At 43.6% G+C, this 23938-nt stretch overlaps 1 protein-coding gene across 1 annotated transcript in view; it reads left to right on the top strand.

Moving 5' to 3' along the window:
* LOC126474640 (aminopeptidase N-like) overlaps positions 1-23938 on the top strand; it is a 196818-nt gene that overhangs the window by 34244 nt on the left and 138636 nt on the right. Inside the window, exons 5-7 of the mRNA XM_050102118.1 lie at positions 5534-5683; positions 10562-10873; positions 22468-22651. Of these exons, the coding sequence (XP_049958075.1) occupies positions 5534-5683; positions 10562-10873; positions 22468-22651 (646 nt within the window). The remainder of the gene's footprint in view (positions 1-5533; positions 5684-10561; positions 10874-22467; positions 22652-23938) is intronic.

Genomic DNA, 23938 nt, shown 5'->3' on the forward strand with positions numbered 1-23938 from the left:
TCTGTATGCTTCCTCTCACGAAGCTGAAGTCAGTTACTGTGGTACAACGCGGTTTTTGCGTGAGTATGGACTGCGATCGTTCGGGAAACGGAGTTTTCGTTCGATATCGGGCGCCACGCAGTTTCAGAGGCTACTGTTGAATTAATCCGTAGCCCTAGTAAGTCAATCTGACAAGAACGCAGGCAGTTACAGTTACCTAGTTCGACAGTACACTACGTGGTGTGCACGAAAGGCTGCATCTACGGGCGTACAAACTGCAGCTTTGTCACAAAATCGATCCCTGCGTCAGGCCGCGACAGAAGCATTCACAGAGACCATTAAGACAGACAGGCATACCTCGACTTCGTTTATTTCTCATCTTCGTCTGTTCAACACTTCTGGCACAGTAAACATGCACAATTGACACACACGGGGAACTTAACCACCCCACGAAGTGTTTGAGTGCGAACTTGAATGTGAAGTATGGATTTTGAAGAGCAGGATTATAGGCCCATTCCTCTTCATGGAACGTACTGTTAACGCAACAACGTACGTAGACATGTTGGAGCTGTAAAATGTGCAACAAATTCCTCCTGATGTGACGAATTTCTTGGATCATGAGTTCCCAGATCTCTGGACTTGGAAAGGTAACTCATTGATTGCTTACCCCATTAGAAGTCCAGACAATACACCACTTGATTTTTTATGAGGGTTTATGAACAATCTAGAGTACTAGACATCAGTTCGTGATCTACCAGATATGGGCTATCGCATTCGCGCAGCTATTGCAGATGTTACGCTTGATACGCTTCAAAACGCTTGAAGAGAAGTGGAATACAGATTAGATGTCCATCGCGCCACTAAAGGTGCGCATATAGAGGTGTATTAGGTACGAGGAAAAAATGAGTTATCACGCTTGTAGAAACATACCGTCAATGAAAGTCTCAATCATTTCTCAAGTTATTACATATTATATTATCATATGTTTGACTTGGACACCCTGTATTTAAACAATAGCGCGTCCCTCTCCACTCCGTCATTGAAATCGCAAGCAGGATACTTCCACAAAAGTTTGGTATTCACTCCCTAGTTATTACAATCACCCTTGCATCAGAAAGCCTCGCTGTATTCTCCACCCAGTGGCAGTGTTATTCGGATGACGAAGTACAATGCCCCGCCGCTACGTCGGCTGGGCGGCTGGTCATTTCCCAGGCCTGTTCTCGCTCAGTTATATCCGTGCCGCCTCCAGTCCTGTCGCCATACGCGTGTACACACTAGATCTCCGCCAAGTCAGATATCTCGTCGAAGTCTCTGCGTCCAGTACAGTTTTCAGTCCATGGAAAATCCTTTGCCTACTAATCCCGGCTGTAAAATGACAAGTTGCCTTGGTATTGTTAATAATAGTCTTCTAGAATTGGTATACGTGTTCTCATTTTCTGCAAAGTTTTGTAGCACCATCGTGGGGCCACGCCGTAGTAATCCTCTTGCTTAGGTCCTCTCGACCGTGTGTTTTCTGCAGTGGTAGTTCTGCCGTTAATGTATTACCGAGGCAACTTCTTACAGCATTTCACCGTTACAGGCTTTTTAAGCAGCTAAACGATGCCGGTGGAAACATCGGCAACTCGTGCAGCCCACCTTATCTGCGAATTCCTACAGACTTTCTCGCAACAGGAACTAAAAGCAGAAAATACCCATTCTGATTATTTCCATTTTTCAACTAACATTCCCGCACACTAAAATGAGACATTAAACATTATTAACTTAAAAACACAAACATGGTCAAAAGTAATATTAGAGGGAGTTACTTTTCTTTTTCACGAGTAGTGTATCACTTTCCGCACTCACATTCTTCAGACCTTTCTTCTTCCTATCTTCTGAAGAACTAAAACCTTTCTCCTCTATTTAAGTTGTATTATTTAAAAAAAACAGTAATCTACCTAAAACAAAAGTGGAACCCTTGTCCCACGCGGACAGGTGTTCCACAGACGGCGCCATCCAACCGCGACTCAAGACCCGTCCTTTCAGCTTTACGTCCGCCAGGTTAGAAAGGCATCGAGTCTTCTGCGTAAGCTTGGCGGATCCTCCAATAAATCCAGGCAGAAACCTGGTATTTCAGGTAACCAAATCGCTAACCATACAGTTGAAAGATCTAGATCATCCAGTGACAAACAACATACTTCCAAAATAAAACAAGAACTCGCGTCTGTAAAAGCTCAGTGCCCGAACGAATCCAATTTATCTTTACCATTTACAATAGCTGAATTGTATGAGGCCTTGAAACAAACTAAACATTGTAATGCACCTGGTCTGGATGATATACACCCGGAATTTATGATAAACATGGGTAATGGCTAAAAAAAAAAAAAAAATGGCAGGTCCGCTTCTTCTCCAACATCCTACATAGTAGATCATTCCCTAACGAGCTAAAGAGAACCAAAATAGCGGCACTTTTGAAATCAAATAAACCAGCTGACCACCCTCAAAGTTTCAGACCAGTTTCCCTCTTGAGCTGTACTTACAAACTCTCGGAGAAGCTCATCTATAATAGAATTAGCGGCTTCATTCTGGAGCGTATCCCAGCTGAGCAAGCTGGTTTTGGGCCACAGAGAAGTTGCTGCGACTAGGTACTGGCTCTAACAACTTTCATAGAGGTTGGTTTCCTAGAAAACTTGAAGACATCTGTCGCGTTCGTAGACCTAACCGTGGCATATGACACCGTATGGACAGAAGGGATGAGCCGCAATCCGCGGAAATGGGGCCTTGCTTAAGGAATACCGCAAACTACAGGATAACCTAGAATTACCCATCCAGGAAGTCATACCAAGTTTACGACGAAGTAGACTCCCTTCAAGAAACCCACCATTATGACAAGTAGAACAGCTAGGTGCCAGTGAACCGGGGTGAGAGACCTGTGGGACCAGAGCTATCAACTTACTGAAAATCGTGAAGAGCGTGAGTGGCTCTGAAAGTATGACTGTGATACTGCTGGCACAGAACTCGACAGGAAACTGTGGGTCAAACTGAACAGAGCTCGCACTGGGCATGGACGATGCGCAGACTCTCATTGAAGATGGGATGCTACAGAGCTTTTGTGACTGTGGAGCTCCGAACCAGACAATCAAGCATTAGAGATGAATTCCCCTTGAGTCCCTACCAGGGGAGTTAGAGAGACATCATGAAAGCTGATGATACGGCCCTTATATGGATTAGGAACCTAGATATTGACATTCAGTTTGTTTTATATGTAGTTTTGTAATTTGATATTCCTGTTATACAGGGTGTTACGAAAAGGTACGGCCAAACTTTCAGGAAACATTCCTCACCCACAAATAAAGAAAAGATGTTACGTGGACATGTGTCCGGAAACGCTTAATTTCCATGTTAGAGCTCATTTTAGTTTCGTCATTATGTACTGTACTTCCTCGATTCACCGCCAGTTGGCCCAATTGAAGGAAGGTAATGTTGACTTCGGTGTTTGTGTTGACATGCGACTCATTGCTCCACAGTACTAGCATCAAGCACATCAGTAAGTAGCATCAACAGGTTAGTGTTCATCACGAATGTGGTTTTGCAGTCAGTGCAATGTTTACAAATGCGGGCTTGGCACATGCCCATTTGCCGCATGGATTAGCACGGGGCAATAGCCGTGGCGCGGTACGTTTGTATCGAACAGATTTCCAGAACGAAGGTGTCCCGACAGGAAGACGTTCGAACCAATTGATCGGTGTCTTAGGGAGCACGGAACATTCCAGCCTATGACTCGCGACTGGGGAAGACCTACAACGACGAGGACATCTGCAATGGACGAGGCAATTCTTTGTGCAGTTGACGATAACCCTAATGTCAGCGTCAGAGAAGTTGCTGCTGTACAAGGTAAAGTTCACCACGTCACTGTATGGAGAGTGATACGGGAGAACCAGTTGTTTCCGTACCATGTACAGCGTGTGCAGGAACTATCAGCAGGTAATTGGCCTCCACGGGTACACTTCTGCGAATGGTTCATCCAACAATGTGTCAATCCTCATTTCAGTGCAAATGTTCTCTGTACGGATGAGGCTTCATTCCAACGTGATCAAATTGTAAATTTTCACAATCAACATGTGTGGGCCGACGAGAATCCACACGCAATTGTGCAATCACGTCATCAACACAGATTTCCTGTGAACGTTTGGGCAGGCATTGTTCGTGATGTCTTGATTGGGCCCCATGTTCTTCCACCTACGCTCAATGGAGCACGTTATCATTATTTCATACGGGATACTCTACCTGTGCTGCTAGAATATGTGCCTTTACAAGTACGACACAACATGTGGTTCATGCACGATGGAGCTCCTGTACATTTCAGTCGAAGTGTTCGTACGCTTCTCAACAACAGATTCGGTGACCGATGGATTGGTAGAGGCGGACCAATTCCATGGCCTCCACGCTCTCCTGACCTCAACCCTCTTGACTTTCATTTATGGGGGCATTTGAAAGCTCTTGTCTACGCAACCCCGGTACCAAATGTAGAGACTCTTGGTGCTCGTATTGTGGACGGCTGTGATACAATACGCCATTCTCCAGGGCTGCATCAGCGCATCATGGATTCCATGCGACGGAGGGTGGATCCATGTATCCTCACTAACGGAGGACATTTTAAACAATTCCTGTAACAAAGTGTTTGAAGTCACGCTGGTACGTTCTGTTGCTGTGTGTTTCCATTCCATGATTAATGTGATTTGAAGAGAAGTAATAAAATGAGCTCTAACATGGAAAGTAAGCGCTTCCGGACACATGTCCACATAACAAATTTTCTTTCTTTGTGTGTGAGGAATGATTCCTGAAAGTTTGGCCGTATCTTTTTGTAACACCCTGTATACAGTCTCTCCTAGGAACGAAGGAAACTGCGGAGGCATGGCTTAGCCACTGCCTGGTGTTTCGGAGCCTGCACTGATATGAATCTTCGTAGCAATTTAAAAGTGTTTGCCAGCCCGTGAGTCCAACCTGGGAAACTTGCCTCTCCAATATCCTTTCTTCCAACCGCGCTAGTCCCTCAAGGTATGAAGGAGAATGTCTGTGAAATTTGGAATCTAGGAGATGAAGTATAGGTATGCAGGAAAACTTCTGTGAAGTTTGGAAGGTAGGAGATGAGATACTGGCGGAAATAAAGCTGTGAGGACTGGTCCTGAGTCGTGGTTAGATAGTTTAATAGATGGATTAATTGGCGGCAAAGGACAAGGGTCCCATGTTCGAGTCCCGGTCAACCAGTAAGTTTCAAATCAGCGTACACAGCTGCAGAGAGAAATTTCATTCTGGAAGTACTAAGCAGGTATGGATCTGAGATATACAGTACATATTTACCAGGTAGCTGTAATTCTGCTGCATTTAGATCTCCTACACTATTTCCTAAGGTTTCAAATAATCATCACGATTTTCCACTTGAATGCTTCAGTACTTCATCGCTACGGGAGAGAAATTGCAACTCATCGGCTTAGACAGCCTCGTCAACAGTTAGTTGTTTTCAAATATCAAGTTTGTAATATAATTACTTGCAGTGGACCAAATCCTGTTGCAGGTGGCTGGGAGTGACGCAGTTCGAGCGGAGGGGGGCGCGAAAGGCCATGCCATGTTACGACGAGCCGGCCATCAAGGCAACCTGGGAGTTTACCTTCCGCCCACAGCAAGGTTACAACGTGCTTTTCAACACTCCACTGATCAGCGCCACGTGAGTATATGTACAAATTGGCTTTCTTTCCGAGTTTTAAACGCAGTAAAAATGTCTTGCAACAGTGAGAAATGAAAGCTGTGGCAATTATATACAGAGGTGACAAAAGTCATGTGATACCGATACGTACGTATACAAATGGCGATAGTATCGCGTACACAAGGTGTAAAAGGGCAGTGCATTGGATGAGCTGTATTTTGAGCTCAGGTGATTCACATGAAAAGGTTTCCAACGTGATTATTGTCGCACGACAAGAATTAACAGACTTTGAACGCGGAATGATAGTTGGAACTAGACGCATGGGCCTTTACATTTCGGAAATAGTTAGGGGATTCAATATGCCGAGATCTACAGTGTCAAGAGTGTGCCAAGAATACCTCATTTCTAGCATTGGCTCTCACCGTGGATAATGCAGTGGTCGACGGCCTAAACTAAACGACTGTGGGGGGCGGCGTTTGTGGAGAGTTGTCAGTGCTAACAGACAAGTAGCACTGTGTGAAATAATCACAGAAATCAATGTGGGACGTACGACGAATATATACGTTAGAACAGTGCGCCGAAATTTGGCGTTAATTTACGATGTGTGGCAATAGACGTTCGACGCCACTGTCTTTGCTAACAGCACATCGCCTGCAGCGCGTCTCCTTGACTCATGACCATATCGGTTGGACTCTACTGAAAAACCTTGATCTGTTCAGATAATTCCAGATTTCAGTTGGTAAGAGCTGGTGGTATGGTGCGAGTGTGGCGCAGACTCCACAAAGCCACGGATCCAGGCTGTCGACAAAGCACTATGCAAGCTGCTGGTTGCTCCGTAATAGTGCGGGCTTTGTTTACATGGAACGCATTGGGTCCTCCGGTCCAGCTAAACCTGAAAGTGGTCATGTTTGACTACTTGGAGACCACTTGCAGCTATTCATTGACTTCATGTTCCCAAACAACGCTGGAAGTTTCATGGATGACATTGCGCCATGTTACCGGGCCACAATTGTTCGCGAGTGATTTGAATAACATTCTGGACAATGAAAGGGTATGATTTGGCCACCCACCTCGCCGAAATAGATCCCATCGAACATTTATCGGACACAATGGAGAGGTCAGTTCGAGCACAAAATCCTGCAGTGGCAACACTTCGTCAATTATGGATGGCTACAGAAGCAACATGGCTCAATATTTCTGTAGGGGACTTCCAAGATTTGCTGAGTCGATGACAAGTCGAGCTGCTGCGCTCCGCCAGGCAACACGAGGTTTCGACACGACGAGGTACACCATGACTTTTGTCACCTTAGTGTAATCTTAGTTAGCTCTCAACCCGTAACCTCAGATTCTTTAGAGATTCGAACTCCCATTTACAAAACAGCTTCAAACGAGTGCTGTTATATCTGCACGACAGCGCAGATTTCGACCGTATGCGCTGTGTGTCTTGATAGAAAACAAACTTGTTTCGCTTACGAAACACGCTGTTCACAACAGTAACGCCAATATTACTGTGGTGATGATGTTTGGTTTGTGGGGCGCAACTGTGCGGTCATCAGCGCCCATACACATTCCCAATCTAAACACAGTCCAATCTCGCCACTTTCATGAATGATGACGGAATGATGAGGACAACACAAATACCCAGTCCCGGGGCCAATAATACTCTTCACCCTCAAGCTTCCATACGGTATTCTGTCAAGGGTTTGTTTTTCCGGCGTGTTTATTGTAGGTTAACAGTGAGGTTTGCTGACGGAGAGTTGACCGACATGCCCCTCGCGTGTGGGTTCACAGAACGTAAGGGAAGAGCGGCACAGCGACTTTATGACGAACTCTTCATGCAGTGATGGCAACAACATCACAATAGGGATGGAAAAATCAAGCTTATTAAAACCTTACCGGTATATTAGTTCTGAATAACCGGTGTTTTTCGGTATTCGTTTGGACTCGGTTACAACAGGTACTTTTATCTTTTTTACTATGTAACGTTCTTTATATAACTGTAATGTTCCTTAATAAATTTATGGGTTTGTTTGCCAATGAGTATGAAATACGTAATGTTTGTGTTACGCAAATTTACTGTGTGTTGAGCAAATGGTGTGCTTAATCAGTTTTACTGTAATCCAAAAAAATTAAACAATTTAATCCGGCAAACCAATACGCAATGCTAATAACGAAATCAGTCCCTCTGAAATTTGCCGAGTCTCGTGAGCACCGAGTACTATGGCTCTGTACAATAAACTGACAAAATTCCTTGTGCAAACAAACAATGAAATAAAGTTTCTTTAACTCTAGAGTCGCAACAGATGTAATTTATATAAGACTTGACGTCCTCCCCCTTCACCTCTCGTAACGATTTTTGATGAATGCTTTCAACATCTCGACGTAATACCAATAGCTTCAACCAAGTATGTTTCCTTTTTTTCGCCAATTTTCTTCCAAATGCACGCACAATGTACACTACTGACCATTAAAATTGCTACACCAAGAAGAAATGCAGATGATTAACGGGAATTCATTGGACAAATATATTATACTAGAACTGACATGTGATTACATTTTCAAGCAATTTGGGTGCATAGACCATGAGAAATCAGTACCCAGAACAACAACCTCTGGCCGTAATAACGGCCTTGACACGCCTGGGCATTGAGTCAAACTGAGCTTTGATGGCGTGTACAGGTACAGCTGCCCATGCAGCTTCAGCGCGATACCACAGTTTATCAAGAGTAGTGACTGGCGTATTGTGACGAGCCAGTTGCTCGGCCACCATTGACCAGACGTTTTCAATTGGTGAGAGACGTGGAGGATGTCCTGGCCAGGGCAGCAGTCGAACATTTTCTGTATCCAGAAAGGCCGGTACAGGACCTGCAACATGCGGTCGTACATTATCCTGCTGAAATGTAGGGTTTCGCAGGGATCGAATGAAGGGTAGAGCCACGGGTCGTAACACATCTGAAATGTAACGTCCACTGTTCAAAGTGCCGTCAATGCGAACAAGAGGTGACCGAGACGTGTAGCCAATGGCGCCCCACACCATCACGCCGGGTGATACGCCAGTATGTCGATGACGAATACACGCCTCCAGTGTTCACCGCGAAGTCGCCAAACACGGATGCGACCATCATGATGCTGTAAACAGAATCTGGATTCATCGGAAAAAAATGACGTTTTGCCATTCGTGCACCCAGGTTAGTCGAGTACACCACCGCAGTCACTCCTGTCTGTGATGCAGCGTCAAGGGTAACCGCAGCCATGGTCTCCGAGCTGATAGTCCATGCTGCTGCAAACGTCGTAGAACTGTTCGTGCAGATGGTTGTTGCCTTGCAAACGTCCCCATCTGTTGACTCAGGGATCGAGACGTGGCTCCACGATCCGTAACAGCCATGAGGATAAGATGCCTGTCATCTCGACTGCTAGTGATACGACGCCATTGGGATCCAGCACGGCGTTGCTTATTACCCTCCTGAAACCACCGATTCCATATTCTGCTAACGGTCATTGGATGTCGACCAATGCGAGCAGCAATGTCGCGATAAGATAAACCGCAATAGCGATAGGCTACAATCCGACCTTTATCAAAATCGGAAACGTGATGGTACGCATTTCTCCTCCTTACACGAGGCATCACAACAACGTTTCACCAGGCAACGCCGGTCAACTACTGTTAGTGTATGAGAAATCGGTTGGAAACGTTCGTCATGTCAGCACGTTGTAGGTGTCGCCACCGGCGCCAACCTTGTGTGAATGCTCTGAAAAGCTAATCATTTCCATATCACAGCATCTTCTTCCAGTCGGTTAAATTTCGCGTCTGTAGGACGTCATCTTCGTGGTGTAGCAATTTTAATGGCCAGTAGCGTAATTGTGGCATAAGCAACTGCATCGCATAATAACAAACTACTGTTGTCCGACATTTTGAATTTTGCGCGAAAAATATGACTGCAATGTAATATCCCTTTTTAGTGCCACGTCAAAGATCTTTGTCAAAGAAACTTAAAAAATATTCGATCATATTTCTTTGTCAAAGAAATATAACAACGTAATACCGGCCTAAAAGTATTCCATGAGGCATGTCATTGTAATTTATTACTTCTTTACTACTCACTGTATTCGCGACACATTTTGCAGACAGAATGCACATACACCACTGAATGTAGTTCAACATTGTATCATTGTACGTCACAGTTTAGGAGGCATGACGTCCAACGAGATGCGTGAACACTGCTACAACGTGCATGACTTTTAAATTTATTACTTTGTTGCTACTAACTCCATTCGCAGCACATTGGGCAGACAGTATTCACATACGACGCTGAATCTACCTACAAAATTATGTCATTGTACGACTCATTATTCAGATGCTGCGTGCCATGCACAGCTGTAACCGGGGAACGCCGGGTTTCTCTGCTAGTAGCAATGAAAGACCGAAAATCGATTATTTCATAAATCAGTTATTTTGAGCTGGTTTAACACTCGGCTTAAACTGGAGACGGAAAAATTCGGTGTTACCGAAAACGGTCTGTTTCAGCGATAACCACCATCCGTACAGTTTAGTGTACGTGTTTCGTCTGAGAACTGTTGCGTAACTCCGTGTTTTGTATTATTTTGCTTGTTGCGTAGTACATGCTTTTTCGCTGTTGTGAAGATATTACCACTAAAACTTAGGTAACTGAGGTAATAACCTGAATTAATAGCAATTACTTTGTTACGCTGAGACGAGATACAGGTGGGCACAGGTAGACAAACACACTATTTACGGTATTTTACAAAATGTTCGTCTCACTTCTGCTTTCACCCATCTGTTAATAATGACGCCAGGACAATCTTACGTAGCAAACTTGGAGTAATTTTTGTCAGTTGGTGCACATATTTAGTGATTAACGCAAACTCTTCCTCTTGTAGTGACGACGAAGATGGAAGGCGCACCCTGACCTTCGAGCAGACGCCGGTGATGAGCGCCTTCCTGCTAGCTTGGGTCGTGTCCGACTTCGTAGGCGTGCAGTCGCCGCTGGAGTCCAACACGACTGTCTGGACGAGCAGGGACACGGCGGCACAGGCAGAGTACGCCAGTGTGATTGGGCCACGCACCGTCCGCTCCATGGAGCAGCTAGTGCGTGTTCCGTACAACCACGGCAACCTCACCAAGATGGACCACGTCGCTGTGCCGGACACATTCGTTGCCGCCATGGAGAACTGGGGGCTGATCACTTACAAGTGAGTGGCTGCGAACTTACGATAATCATCTGCCTAGGCCGCCTCCGATTAAACTAACACAGGAAATTTTATCAGAATTTGCCACTGTACTCAAAGCGTATATTTCGGTGGTTTTATCCAAAGGGCTAGGGCGGTCAACTGACAAAGATACGCTGTCGAGTTTCGTTACTAACATATGAGGGTGAGTCAAATGGAAACCTTAAATATTTTTTAAAATATTATTGTACCGAAGTGGTACAAAGCTGTACCACTTTTCAATATAATCTCCCCCATGCTTAATGCAAGTCCTCCAGTGCTTAAAAAGTGCATAAATTCCTTTAGAAAAAAATTCTTTTGGTAGTTCGCGCAACCACTCATGCACCGCGTGGCGTACCTCTACATCAGAACCGAACTTCTTTCCTCCCATTGCGTCTTTGAGTGATCCAAACATATGGAAATCACTTGGGGCAAGGTCTGGTGAGTATGGTGGATGAGGAAGACACTCAAAATGCAGATCTGTGATTGTTGCAACTGTTGTACGGGCAGTGTGGGGCCTTGCATTGTCATGTTGCAAAAGGACACTTGCTGACAACAATCCACGTCGCTTTGATTTGATTGCAGGCCTCAGATGATGTTATAGGAGATCTGTGTATGATGCACTGGTGACAGTGGTTCCTCTAGGCATATAATGCTCCAAAATGACTACTTTTTCGTCCCAAAAGAGAGTCAGCATAACCCTCCCTGCTGATGGTTCTGTTCGAAACTTCGTTGGTTTTGGTGATGAGGAGTGGCGCCATTCCTTGCTCTCTCTCTTCGTTTCCGGTTGGTGGAAGTGAACCCAGGTTTCGTCCCCAGTAACGATTCTTGCAAGGAAGCCATCACCTTCTCGTTCAAAGCGCCGAAGAAGTTCTTCACAAGCATCAACACGTCGTTCTCTCATTTCAGGAGTCAGCTGCCGTGGCACCCATCTTGCAGACACTTTGTGAAACTTAAGCACATCACGCACAATGTGGTGTGCTGACCCATGATCAATCTACAAACTTGCTGCAATGTTATTCAGTGTCACTCGATGGTTTTCCTTCACTATGGCTTCAACTGTTGCAATGTTCTGTGGAGTCACAACTCGTTGTGCCTGACCTGGACGAGGACCATCTTCCACTGCGAACTTACTACTCCATTCGTAGACTTGCTGCTGTGACAAACATCGATCTCGGTACCGAACCTTCATTCGTCGATGAATTTCAATAGGTTTCACACCTTCACTACGCAAAAACCGAATAACAGAACGCTGTTCTTCCCTGGTGCAAGTCGCAATTGGGGCGGCCATGTTTATACTGATACTGCATCTGCACTATGCTGCCACCTACAGGCCATTCTGCACACTGTTTGTAGCACTCTTACCAATTTACAGGATAACGACGCGAAATTTCTATTTGTTATAACAAATTTAAGGTTTTCATTTGACTCACCCTCGTACACTGAGGTGACGAAGGTCACGAATAGGTCACGAATGGTGATATGCACAGACACAGATGGCGGTAATATCTCGTACACAAGGTATAAAATGGCAGTACATTGGCACAGCTGTCATTTGTACTTAGATGATTAATATGAAAAGGTTTCAGAAGCGATTAGGGCCGCAAGGCTTTGAACGCAGAATCATAGTTGGAGCTTGGCATACAGGACATTCCGCTTCGGTAATCCTTCCGAGATCCACAGTAACAAGAGTGTGCCGAGAATACCAAATGTTAGGCATTTCCTCTCACCACAGACAACGCAGTGGCCGACGACCTTCACTTAACAACCGAGAGCAGCGGCGTTTGCGTAGAGTTGTCAGTGCTAACGCACAACCAGCACTGCGTCAAGAAACCGCAAAAATAAATGTGGGACGTACGACGAACGTAGCCGTTAGAACAGTGCGGCGAAATTTGGCGTTAGTTGGCTACAGGCAGCAGACGACCGACGCATGTGCCTTTGCTAACAGCACGACATTGCCTGCAGCGCCTCTCCTGGGTTCGTGACCATATCGGTTGGACCCTAGAACACTGGGAAACCGTGGCCTGTTCAGATGAGTTCCGATTTCAATTGGTAATAACTGATGGTATGATTCGACTGTGGCGCAAAGTCATGGAGCCGAGTTGTCAACAAGGCACTGTGCAAACTGGTGGTGGGTACAATAATGGTGTGGACTTACATGGAATGGACTGGGTCCTCTGACCCAACTGAACCTTCATTGATTCTAAATGGTTCTTAAGTAGTCTTGGAGACCATTTGCAGCTACTCGTGGACTTCATGTTCCCAAACGACGAAGGAATTTTTATGGATGAAAAATTGGCCAATGAAAAATTGGAAACGTAATGGTACGCATTTCTCCTCCTTAAACGAAGCATACCAACAACGTTTCACCAGGCAACGCCGGCAACTACTGTTTGTGTATGACAAATCGGTTGGAAACTTTCCTCATGTCAGCACGTTGTAGGTGTCGCCACCGGCGCCAACCTTGTGTGAATGCTCTGAAAAGCTAATCATTTGCATATCACAGCATCTTCTTCCTGTCGGTTAAATTTCGCGTCTGTAGCACGTCATCTTCGTGGTGTAGCAATTTTAATGGCCATGTATGACAAGACATATTTTCCCAGGGAAGACAATGACTGTATTATGGCCGAATCTGATCTCTGAGGATCGCTTCGTACACAACGTTCGTGCCGCACACCGGTAGCACGTGGAGGTCTGCAGTCTGTACGACGATTATTTATGATGGTGTTGCGACACCATTCGCGTCATATATTCACCACAGAGACTCACAAACGATCCATAAATCTCAAGATTTCCGGAAACTGGAGTTCACCATTTTTTGCAGCTGGATTAAAGTACTCTCTTTGTTCGCGACAGCGGTGAATGAACTTTTAAAGTAGCCCGTCAGCGCGCTTACTTCACTCGTGCATCACAAAAAAATGTTCAAATGAGTGTGAAATCTCATGGGACTTAACTACTATGGTCATCAGTCCCTAATCTTACACACTACTTAACCTAAATTATCCCAAGGACAAACACACACACCCATGCCCGAGCGAGGACTCGAACCTCAGTCGGACCAGCCGCACAGTCCATGACTGCAGCGCCTTAGACCACTCGGCTAATTCCGCGCGGCGTGCATCACAAAAGGGCGTAAAACATGAGATACGCTCTACAAACGATACATCCAAGAGTTGGTTATAAAGTCACTCGACAGTGCATGATTAGTGTTTCCCATTATGTTCATTTCCTATTCAGAAAACAACTAAATATTTGAATAAATAATGGTAGTGCTTCATTGTATTTAAAACAGTCTCATTTGAATAAGGACATCAACTCAAATGCTCAAACTATACAACTTGTCTGTTTGTTTGATCATTTATTTCGCTTGATCTTTATTTAATTCTACTTTCCACTACCATTCCATTCTCCTGTTTCATTAATTGTAACTGGTGGGATTGACATATGTTTTAGGCGACCAATTCATATCTAGAGGGTTGAACTACAAAATTTTCTGTTCTTACTGTATGCTCGATCATTTGGTTTCATCTGGACTGAAAATAAGGAAAACATATACGTGATATACAGTGTCGTACAAGTGGTACACAGTATGACTCTCTCCCACAGTTTGAATTTCCATCATCAACACAAAAGCAGTGCGATGACATTGAAGAAAGACATACTAAGATATTAAGTTCCTAAAACTGGAATATTACCTGAAAATATCTAATACATGTGCTTTCTTTGTACAAGATTTTCTCCCTCTCTTTCGTATTCACGGTTCAATAGCAGCTAAGGCGGACTCGTAGTCCGACTGTCTCACCTGTTCAAACAGGCTTAGTATACCATCCTTAAAATTAAATAAAACAGTTGACAGTCATCATTATCAATAAATACACCTCTGTTATGATTTGCAGCATTAGCTCTCATGAGATAAGTCATGGAATATCTCTTAATAACGTGTCAGACCTCCTTTTGTCCGTCGAAGTGCCACAACTCAACGTGGCATGGACTCACCAGGTCGCTGGATGCCCCATGCAGAAATATTGAGCCTTGCTGCCTCTCTATCCGTCCATAATTGCGAAAGTGCTGACGGTGAAGAATTTTGTGAACGAACTGACCTGACGATTATGTCCCATGAATGTTAGATGGGATTCAAGTTGGGTGATCTGAATGGCTAAGTAATTCGCTCGGATTGTCCAGAACGTTCTACAAACCAATCGCGACAACTGCGGCATGGTAACGCGGTGCATTATCATCCATAAAAATTCAGTAGTTGTTTATATTGAAGAGAATATATATAGAAGAGAATGTTGATGAAGATGAAATAGGAGATATGATACAGCGTGAAGAGTTTGACAGAGCAGTGAAAGACCTGAGTCGAAACAAGGCGCCGGGAGTAGACAGCATTGCACTAGAACTACTGACGGCCTTGCGAGAGCCAGGCCTAACAAAACTCTACCATCTAGTGAGCAAGATGTATGAGACAGGCGAAATACCCTCGGATTTCAAGAAGAATATAATAATTCCAATCCCAAAGAAAGCAGGTGTTGACAGATGTGAATATTACCGAACTATCAGTTTAATAAGCCACAGCTGCAAAATACTAACGCGAATTCTTAACAGACGAATGGAAAAACTGGTAGAAGCCGACCTCGGGGAAGATCAGTTTGGATTCCGTAGAAATGTTGGAACCCGTGAGACAATACTGACCCTACGACTTATCTTAGAAGAAAGATTAAGGAAAGGCAAACCTACGTTTCTAGCATTTGTAAACTTAGAGAAAGCTTTTGACAATGTTGATTGGAATACTCTCGTTCAAATTCCGAGGGTGGCAGGGGTAAAATACAGGGAGCGAAAGGCTATTTACAATTTGTACAGAAAGCAGATGGCAGCTATAAGAGTCGAGGGGCACGAAAGGGAAGCAGTGGTTGGGAAGAGAGTGAGACAATATTGTAGCCTCTCCCCGATGTTATTCAATCTGTATATTGAGCAAGCAGTGAAGGAAACAAAAGAAAAATTCGGAGTAGATATTAAAATCCATGGTGAAGAAATAAAAACTTTTAGGTTCGCCGATGACATTGTAATTCTGTCAGAGACAGCAAAGGACTTGGAAGAGCAGCTGAACGGAATGGACAGTGTGTAGAAAGGACCGTATAAGATGAACATCAACAAAAGCAAAACGAGAATAATGGAATGTAGTCAAATTAAATCGGGCGATTCTGCGGGAATTAGATTAGGAGATGAGACGCTGAAAGTAGTAAATGAGTTTTGCTATTTGGGGAGCAAAATAACTATCGATGGTCGAAGTAGAGAGGATATAAAATGTAGACTGGCAATGGCAAGGAAAGCGTTTCTGAAGAAGAGGAATTTGGTTACATCAAGTATAGATTTAAGTGTCAGGAAGTAGTTTCTGAAAGTATTTGTATGGAGTGTAGCCATGTATGGAAGTGAAACGTGGGCAATAAATAGTTTAGACAAAAAGAGAATAGAAGCTACAGAAGAATGCTGAAGATTAGATGGGTAGATCACATAATAGGAGGTATTGAATAGAATTGGAGAGAAGAGAAATTGGTGGCACACAACTTGACTAGAGAAAGGGCATATTCTGAGGCATCAAGAGATCACCAATTTAGTATTGAAGGGCAGCGTGGAGGGTAAAAATCGTAGAGGGAGACCAAGAGATGAATACACTAAACAGATTCAGAAGGATGTAGGTTGCAGTAGGTACTGGGAGATGAAGATGCTTGCACAGGATAGAGTTGCATGGAGAGCTGCATCAAACCAGTATCTGGACTGAAGACCACAACAACATGTGTCTGCACGACATTTACCTCTTACCACCTGAAATTGGCACTCATTTGACAAGGCCACGGTTTCCCAGTCGTCTAGGGTCGAACCGATACGGTCAGAAGCCCAGGAGAGGCGCTGCAGGCGATATCGTGATGTTAGCAACGGCATTCGCGTCGGTCATCTGCTGCCACAACCCATTAAAGGCAAATTTAGCCGCTCTGTCCAAACAGACGCGTTTATCGTACGACCCATTTGAGTTCCGCGCTGTTTCATGCAGTGCTGCCTGTCTGTTAGCACTGACAATAATACGCAAACGACCTGCTCTTGGTAGTTAAGTGAAGGCCATCGGCCAATGCGTTGTCCTTAGTGAGAGGTAATCTCTGCAATTTGTCATTCTCGGCACACTCTTGACACTGTGGATCTCGGAGCATTAAATTGCCTAACGGTTTCCGAAACGGAATGTCCCATGCGTCTAGCTCCAACTACTATCCCGCGTTCAAAGCCTGTTCATTCATGTCGTGCGGCCATTATTACGTTGGAATCCTTTTCACAGGTATCGCCTCACTACAAATGACAGCTCCGCCAATGCATTGACCTTTTATGCCATGTGTATGCGATACTACCGCCATCTGTATATGTACATATTGCTGTCGCATAACTTTTGTCACTTCAGTGGAAATCATTTAGAAATGCAACTAAAAGGAAGTACGGGGGTGCAAAAGAAAATTGGCTACAGGAAATATGTGAAGAAATCTAAATGAAAACTGTCGTTGCACGGACAGATTCAGCACACAGAAAGGACAAAATAACTTTTGGAGAACGTAAAAGGTAAGGCGTCAACATTAAGAGAGCAAGAGGAATACCATTCTTAAACCGAGAGGAGAGAACTGATTTGTCAAAGCAGTGTACTAAGGACGCCTACAGAGACGAAGAACTGTCTGATAATGTATATGAAATGGCTATCGAGATAAAGAGAACAAGGATTCCAGAGTTAGAGTGAGAGATGTGTGAGAATTATGATCAGACAATACAGAAAGTGCAAATAACATTCCTTCAGAATTTCTCAAATAATTCGTGAAGGTGCAACCAAAAATTTTCCAAGTTAGTGTGTTGAAACTGTGATACGGATGACATAGCATCGGACTTATGGAAGAATACCATCCACACATTTTCAAAGACAACTAGGGCAGATCAACGCGAGAACTATCGTACAGTCAGCTTGACATCTATTGCACCCGGTTTGCTGGCCATAATGATACACAGAGGATTAAAGAAACTGAAAATGTGTTAGACGATGATCAGTTTGGGTTTATAAATAGTAAATCCACCACATAGACAGTTCTGACGTTCCGCTTGATAATGAGGACAAGACACATTCCCAGAATTAGCTGACGGAAAAAGCAATCGAGAACGTCAAATGCTGCAAGATGAATTTACAGAGAAATAGGTATAAATTGTAGGTAAAGACAGATAATATACAACGATAAAACATGTACGAGAACCAAGAGGGATCAATGATAATGGAAGGCCAAAAGAGTAGCGCTCGGTTTGAAAAAGAGAATAAGGCGAGGATGCAGTCTCTCTGTTCTGCTCTTCAACCTGTTTAACGAAGAAGCAATGAAGAAAATAAAAGAAAGGAGCAGTGATGAGCTTAGCAAATGTCATTGCTGTCCTCTATGATAATGGGTAAAATTACGGAGTCTGTTTAATGGAATGAACTGAACACAGAATATGGACTAAAAGTGTATTAAAGAAAGACGAATGTATTGAGGAACAGCAGAAATTACGTTTCTCACAAACTTAACATCTGAAGTGCGGATCACGCAATAGACCCAGTAAAAGAATTCTGCAACCTTGGAAGCGAAATAACACTTGGCAGATGAGGAGAAGGGCACAAGAAATAGACTAGCACTATCAAACAGAGCATTCCTCCTTAAAAGAAGGCTGCTAGTATCAAAAATCGCAATTGGCTAGAGACAGAAATGTAAATTAAATGGACTAATAAGACAAGAAATGAGGTACGCCACAGAGTCGGTGAGGAAAGGAACATGTGGCAAGTGATGATTAGAAGTTATAGAATAAAGTGACGATTATTAATGCTGAAGATCTGATTTCAGGCAGATACGGTCAGTGACACCCATAACCGTGGGTTTGATTACCACAGGTTTGGTTCTGTTGGAGATGCCTTCGCCTTTCTCCGCCCTTTGAAGGGACTTGCCCAGCCTGTTGGACGTGGACTACCAACCACCGTGCAACGCGATATTTTTCACATTGTGAAAGTTTAAACAACTGATAAGTCATAGACAAAAACCCTACGACGAGCAGTGACTGAACCACCTAGCCATCCAGAAGTCGACCTTGATTGTACGCGAGTGCAGGCTTTCTCGGGGAATTTCATACATGAAGTCTTCACGGGTTGTCAGCCGAGTAGCATCGTCGTCTTCATGCGAAGATGATGGAGACGCATTCCATCGAAAAGTTGTTACGAGACGACGATGCTACTCGGCTGACAACCCGTGAAGACTTCATATATTCAACCTTGATTGTTTTCCAAAATCCCTTACATACAATTTTCCTGTCATCACCTGAAATAGAAGCAAATAAAATAAAGTCGCAAACTTCATTCTCGTCTACATCTACATGATTACTCTGAAATTCACTACTAAGTGTCCGACAGAGAGTTCATCGAACCACTTTCCAGCCATTTCTCTACCGTAGACTCTCGAACAGCGCGCGGGAAGGACGAACACATAAATCTTTCCGTGCTTGCTCTGATATCTCTTATATTATTATTATGATCTTTCCTCCGTATGTAAATGGCGTCAACAAAATATTTTCACTCTCTGAGGACAAAGTTGGTGAATCAAATTTCATGATAAGAATCTGCCTTTGCTTTAATAACGGCCACCCCAATTCGTGCACCATGTCCGCGCCACTATCTCCCCTATTTTGCGACAGTACAAAACGAGCTGCCCTTCTTTGAATTTTCTCGATGTCCTCCGTCCGTCCTATCTGATGGTGGTCCCACACCGCACATCAATACTCCAGAAGAGGGAGGACAAGCGTAGTGCAAGCAGTCTCTTTAGTAGACCTGTTGCATTTTCTAAGTGTTCTATCAATAAAACGCAGTCTTTGGTTTGCTTTCGCCACTACATTATCTATGCGATGGTTCCAATTTAAGTTACTCATAGTTGTAATCCCCAAGTATTTAGTTGAATTTACATCCTTTAGATTTGTGTGATATGTCCTGTAACCGAAATTTAGGAATTCGTTGTAGTACTCGTGTGGATGACTTCACGCTTTTCATTATTTAGAGTCAATTGCCTCTTTTCGCACCATACAGATATTTTGTCTAAATCGTTTTGCAATTTGTTTTGATCACCTGATGACTTTATAAGACGGTAAATTACAGCATCATCTGCAAACAACCTACGAGGGCTGCTCACATTGTCTCCTACGCCGTTTATCTATACCAGGAACAGCAACAGCAGAGGACCTACGACACTTCCTCGGGGAACGCCAGATATTACTTCTGTTTTACTCGATGACTTACTACGAACTGTAACCTTTCTAACAGGAAATCACGATTCCAGCCACACAACTGAGACTATACTCAGAAGGCACGCAATTTGATTGGAAGTCGCTTGTGAAGAACGGTGTGAAAAGCCTTTTGGAAATCTAAAAACATGGAATCAATTTGACATCCCTTGTCGATAGCGTTCATTACTCCGTGAGAATAAAGAGCTATTTAAGTTTCACAAGAACGATGTTTTCTGAACCCGTGTAGGCTATTTGTTAATAAATCGTTCATTTCGAGGTAACCCATAATATTCGAACACAGTATATGTTATAAAATCCCATCGCAAATCGACTTTAGCAGTATTCGACCGTAATTCAGCAGATTAATCCTATTTCCTTTCTTCGGTATTGGTGTGAGTTGTGCAGTATAAGTTTTGTTACCTTGTAAATTAATTTTAACGTTTCTTGGTGGTATATTAGTCCTATTTATTTATATTACAAGAATTGCATCAAACGAAATATTTTTGCTGACGCATAAATTAATTTCAGTTGTACTTTTAAATTTTACCGCTGTAGTGAGCCAGCTATCAAAGTTTCATCTTATAAATAAATTTTGTTATTTGAGAATGGTGTAGAGACAGTGACGCAAAAACAGATTTGACGCCAGTTGCCATTACTCTGTACTCAACGGTCACACTCAGTCTGATGGTAATAGCTGCCGCCCGCAAACTTTCCAGTTAAGTTACTTTCGCTATCATAAGAAAAACAGGGGTTTAGAATTGACGTGGGCTAAACAACCGGAGATCTTGCGTTGTCCTCTTTGTACTAGCGGATTATTAGTTTATTTAATTTTCATAGCGAATTAAATTTTTTTGTCTAGCTCGTACATTTCATGAAAATATAATTGAAACTTACGTGTTGAAGTCAAGGGCAACAAGTCATCTGCATGATACGAATTTTTGAACTGAATGACTCGTTATTTACTGACGATGGTGGTAATATGATTATGAAAAAATTTTGTGAAACAACGTTTTCATCTTTACAGATTATTCATTTACTTGCGCAGGTTAATTGACAAACGGTTCTGTCATTCTTATTTAGCTCTAGTCGGAACCAGTGATCTATCTTCAAAGAGACAAGCTTCAGGGCAGGTAACTTTAACTCTACTGCGAACTACATATTTCGTGAAGCTATTGTCCGAATGCTTTTAACTATGAGCGACCGACGAGATACCACCGCAATCCAACTGCTCAAGCCTCGAAGTTAGAATAAAAATTAAAAATTTTTAAATTCTTTTTTGCCATCATCGAGCATTTGACATGCTATTCATGTTGTGATAGTTGGGCGTTGGGGTTGTTTTTGGGGGAGGAGACCAGACAGCAAGGTCATCGGTCTCATCAGGTTAGGTAGGGAAGGACGGGGAAGGAAGTCAGCCGTGCCCTTTCAAAGGAACCAGCCCGGCATTTGCCTGGAGCGATTTAGGGTTGGTTGGTTGGTTGTTTTCGGGAAGCAGACCAGACAGCGAGGTCATCGGTCTCATCGGATTAGGGAAGGATGGGGAAGGAAGTCGGCCGTGCCCTTTCAGAGGAACCATCCCAGCATGTACCTGGAGTGATTTAGGGAAGTCACGGAAAACCTAAATCTGGATGCCCGGATGCGGGATTCAACCGTCTTCCTGCCGAATGCAAGTCCAGTGAGCTAACATTATGCGCCACCTCGCTCGGTGTGATAGTAAAAAGTAATAATACGCAATAAAACATATCATAATATTGTAACACAACAACAGAGATAAATAAAAAGAGACTGATATATATACAAATATAACAAAGAGTAAAAGTTAGAATGTGAGGTTTTTCTTTTGCATAATCATAGTAAGTAAATTTTGCATAACATTCCTGAAGAATTTTTGTAAGCTATATATACAGCTATGATGCATCTTTGTCAACCATTTTTTACATGAATTATAATAATGAAATGACTGCCTATATATGCAGCTCTCCTGATTTTCTTTTGTATAGAGTGAACAGTGATGGGACTGTCGTTACACTCACTTTCTTGAAAAGTGTTGTACAGGACATACGGTTTTACAAAGGCCTGCTATACATTCTACTGCCTTCTTTGCCACTTAAACACTCTTTTTGCTTGAGAGGTGTTGCACCAGAGCAGTACGCAGTACTATGTAATGTGGCTATGAAAAAATGCCTAGTACCTAAGCATCATGTTTTCAAGTACACATACTTTACGTTTGCCTCAGCAGTGTCTTGACTACCATTAAATTATTTGTACAGTCAGCAGTTCCTGCTGGCCCTGGACAACTACACCTCGGAGGCGACTAAGGAACGGGTGCTGACCTCCATCCAGCACGAGGTGGCTCATCAGTGGTTCGGTGACCTGGTCAGCCCCAACTGGTGGTCCGTGCTTTGGCTTAGTGAAGGTTTAGCCACGTTCTTCGAAAGCTTTGCTTCTGCACTCGTAAGTTGGCAACAAAAATGGTTCATGTTACAGTTTCTTCTCAGCAAAAAACTAAAGGTGTGCCTTTATGTCGGTGATACGTACATTAAGACAAGTAGCCTATTACGAGCTTTGCGTGTCTCAGACCTTACTGAATAAATACGCATTATCTAATCAAAAGCATCCGGACACCTACCAGTGGAAATATGGAATATATTCACCCTTCGCCTTTATGACGACATGGACTGTGCGTGGGACTCTTTTAATGATTTGTCTAAATGTCTGTGGGAGAATGGATGGCCATTCTTCCTCAAGAGTGGAAGTGGAGAAAGTGATGATGGACGCTGGGACCCAGAACGGAGCCGATGCACATCTCAGAGGTTTTAGATTGGATCCAGGTTGGGGCTCTGAAGACGTCAGTCCATTTCAGGAATCCCACTGCCCCACAAACCATTGTCTCACTGATGCTGTTTTATGACTGGGCACGGTGACATACTGAGAGAAACGATCGTTTCCGGACTGTTCCTCTACTGTGCGCAGTACGCATTGCTGTAAAATGTATTCATATTTTTTCGCATTTAGCGTTTTCCTAAGCGCAATAAAGGGACCGCATTCTAAACACGAAAAACACCACCCATTCCGGACTTAGCTGTTGGTACTACACATGTTGCCAGTAACGTTCACAAGACATTCGCTAATCCCAAGTCCTCCAATTGGATTTCCACAGAGTGTAGGTGATTCATCACTCAAAATAACTCGTTTCCATTAATCCACTGTTCATTGGCGAGTCTCTTCATGCAACCTCAAGCGCGGCATAGCGTTAACTACACAAATGCGTGGCTTATAAGGAGCTGTTCGACCAGTTCACCCCATTCTTTTAAACTCCCTACACGCAGTCATTGTGCTAGATGGATTGCTGGTAGTACTTTGGAATACACGATTGAGCTGATTCCATGTGATTTTTTACAAACACCATCCTCGAAGTTCGAAGATTCCTGTCCACCAATATAAGACGTCTGCCTGGTCTCACTTTAACTGTGTCGTTTCTTCTCGTTTCCAATTCGCAATCACACCACCGGCAGTAGACATGGACAGCTTTCGATGGGTTTAAAAGTCCTTGGTGAATTTGTTATTAAGGTGACATCCAATGGCTAGTTGCGCCACTGAGTTCTCTCTAGCGACACATTCTGCTACTCCCGCCTCCTTTTTATGCGACGGACCAACTGCTCGTGAGATCCAATGGTCAGTTCCACTGAATACAGTGGTGTCCGGATACTTTTGATCAGATATTGTTAACATCTGCAGCCA

This window comes from Schistocerca serialis, chromosome 4 (assembly GCF_023864345.2).
Source record: "Schistocerca serialis cubense isolate TAMUIC-IGC-003099 chromosome 4, iqSchSeri2.2, whole genome shotgun sequence".
NCBI classification, from domain to species: Eukaryota; Metazoa; Arthropoda; class Insecta; order Orthoptera; family Acrididae; genus Schistocerca; species Schistocerca serialis.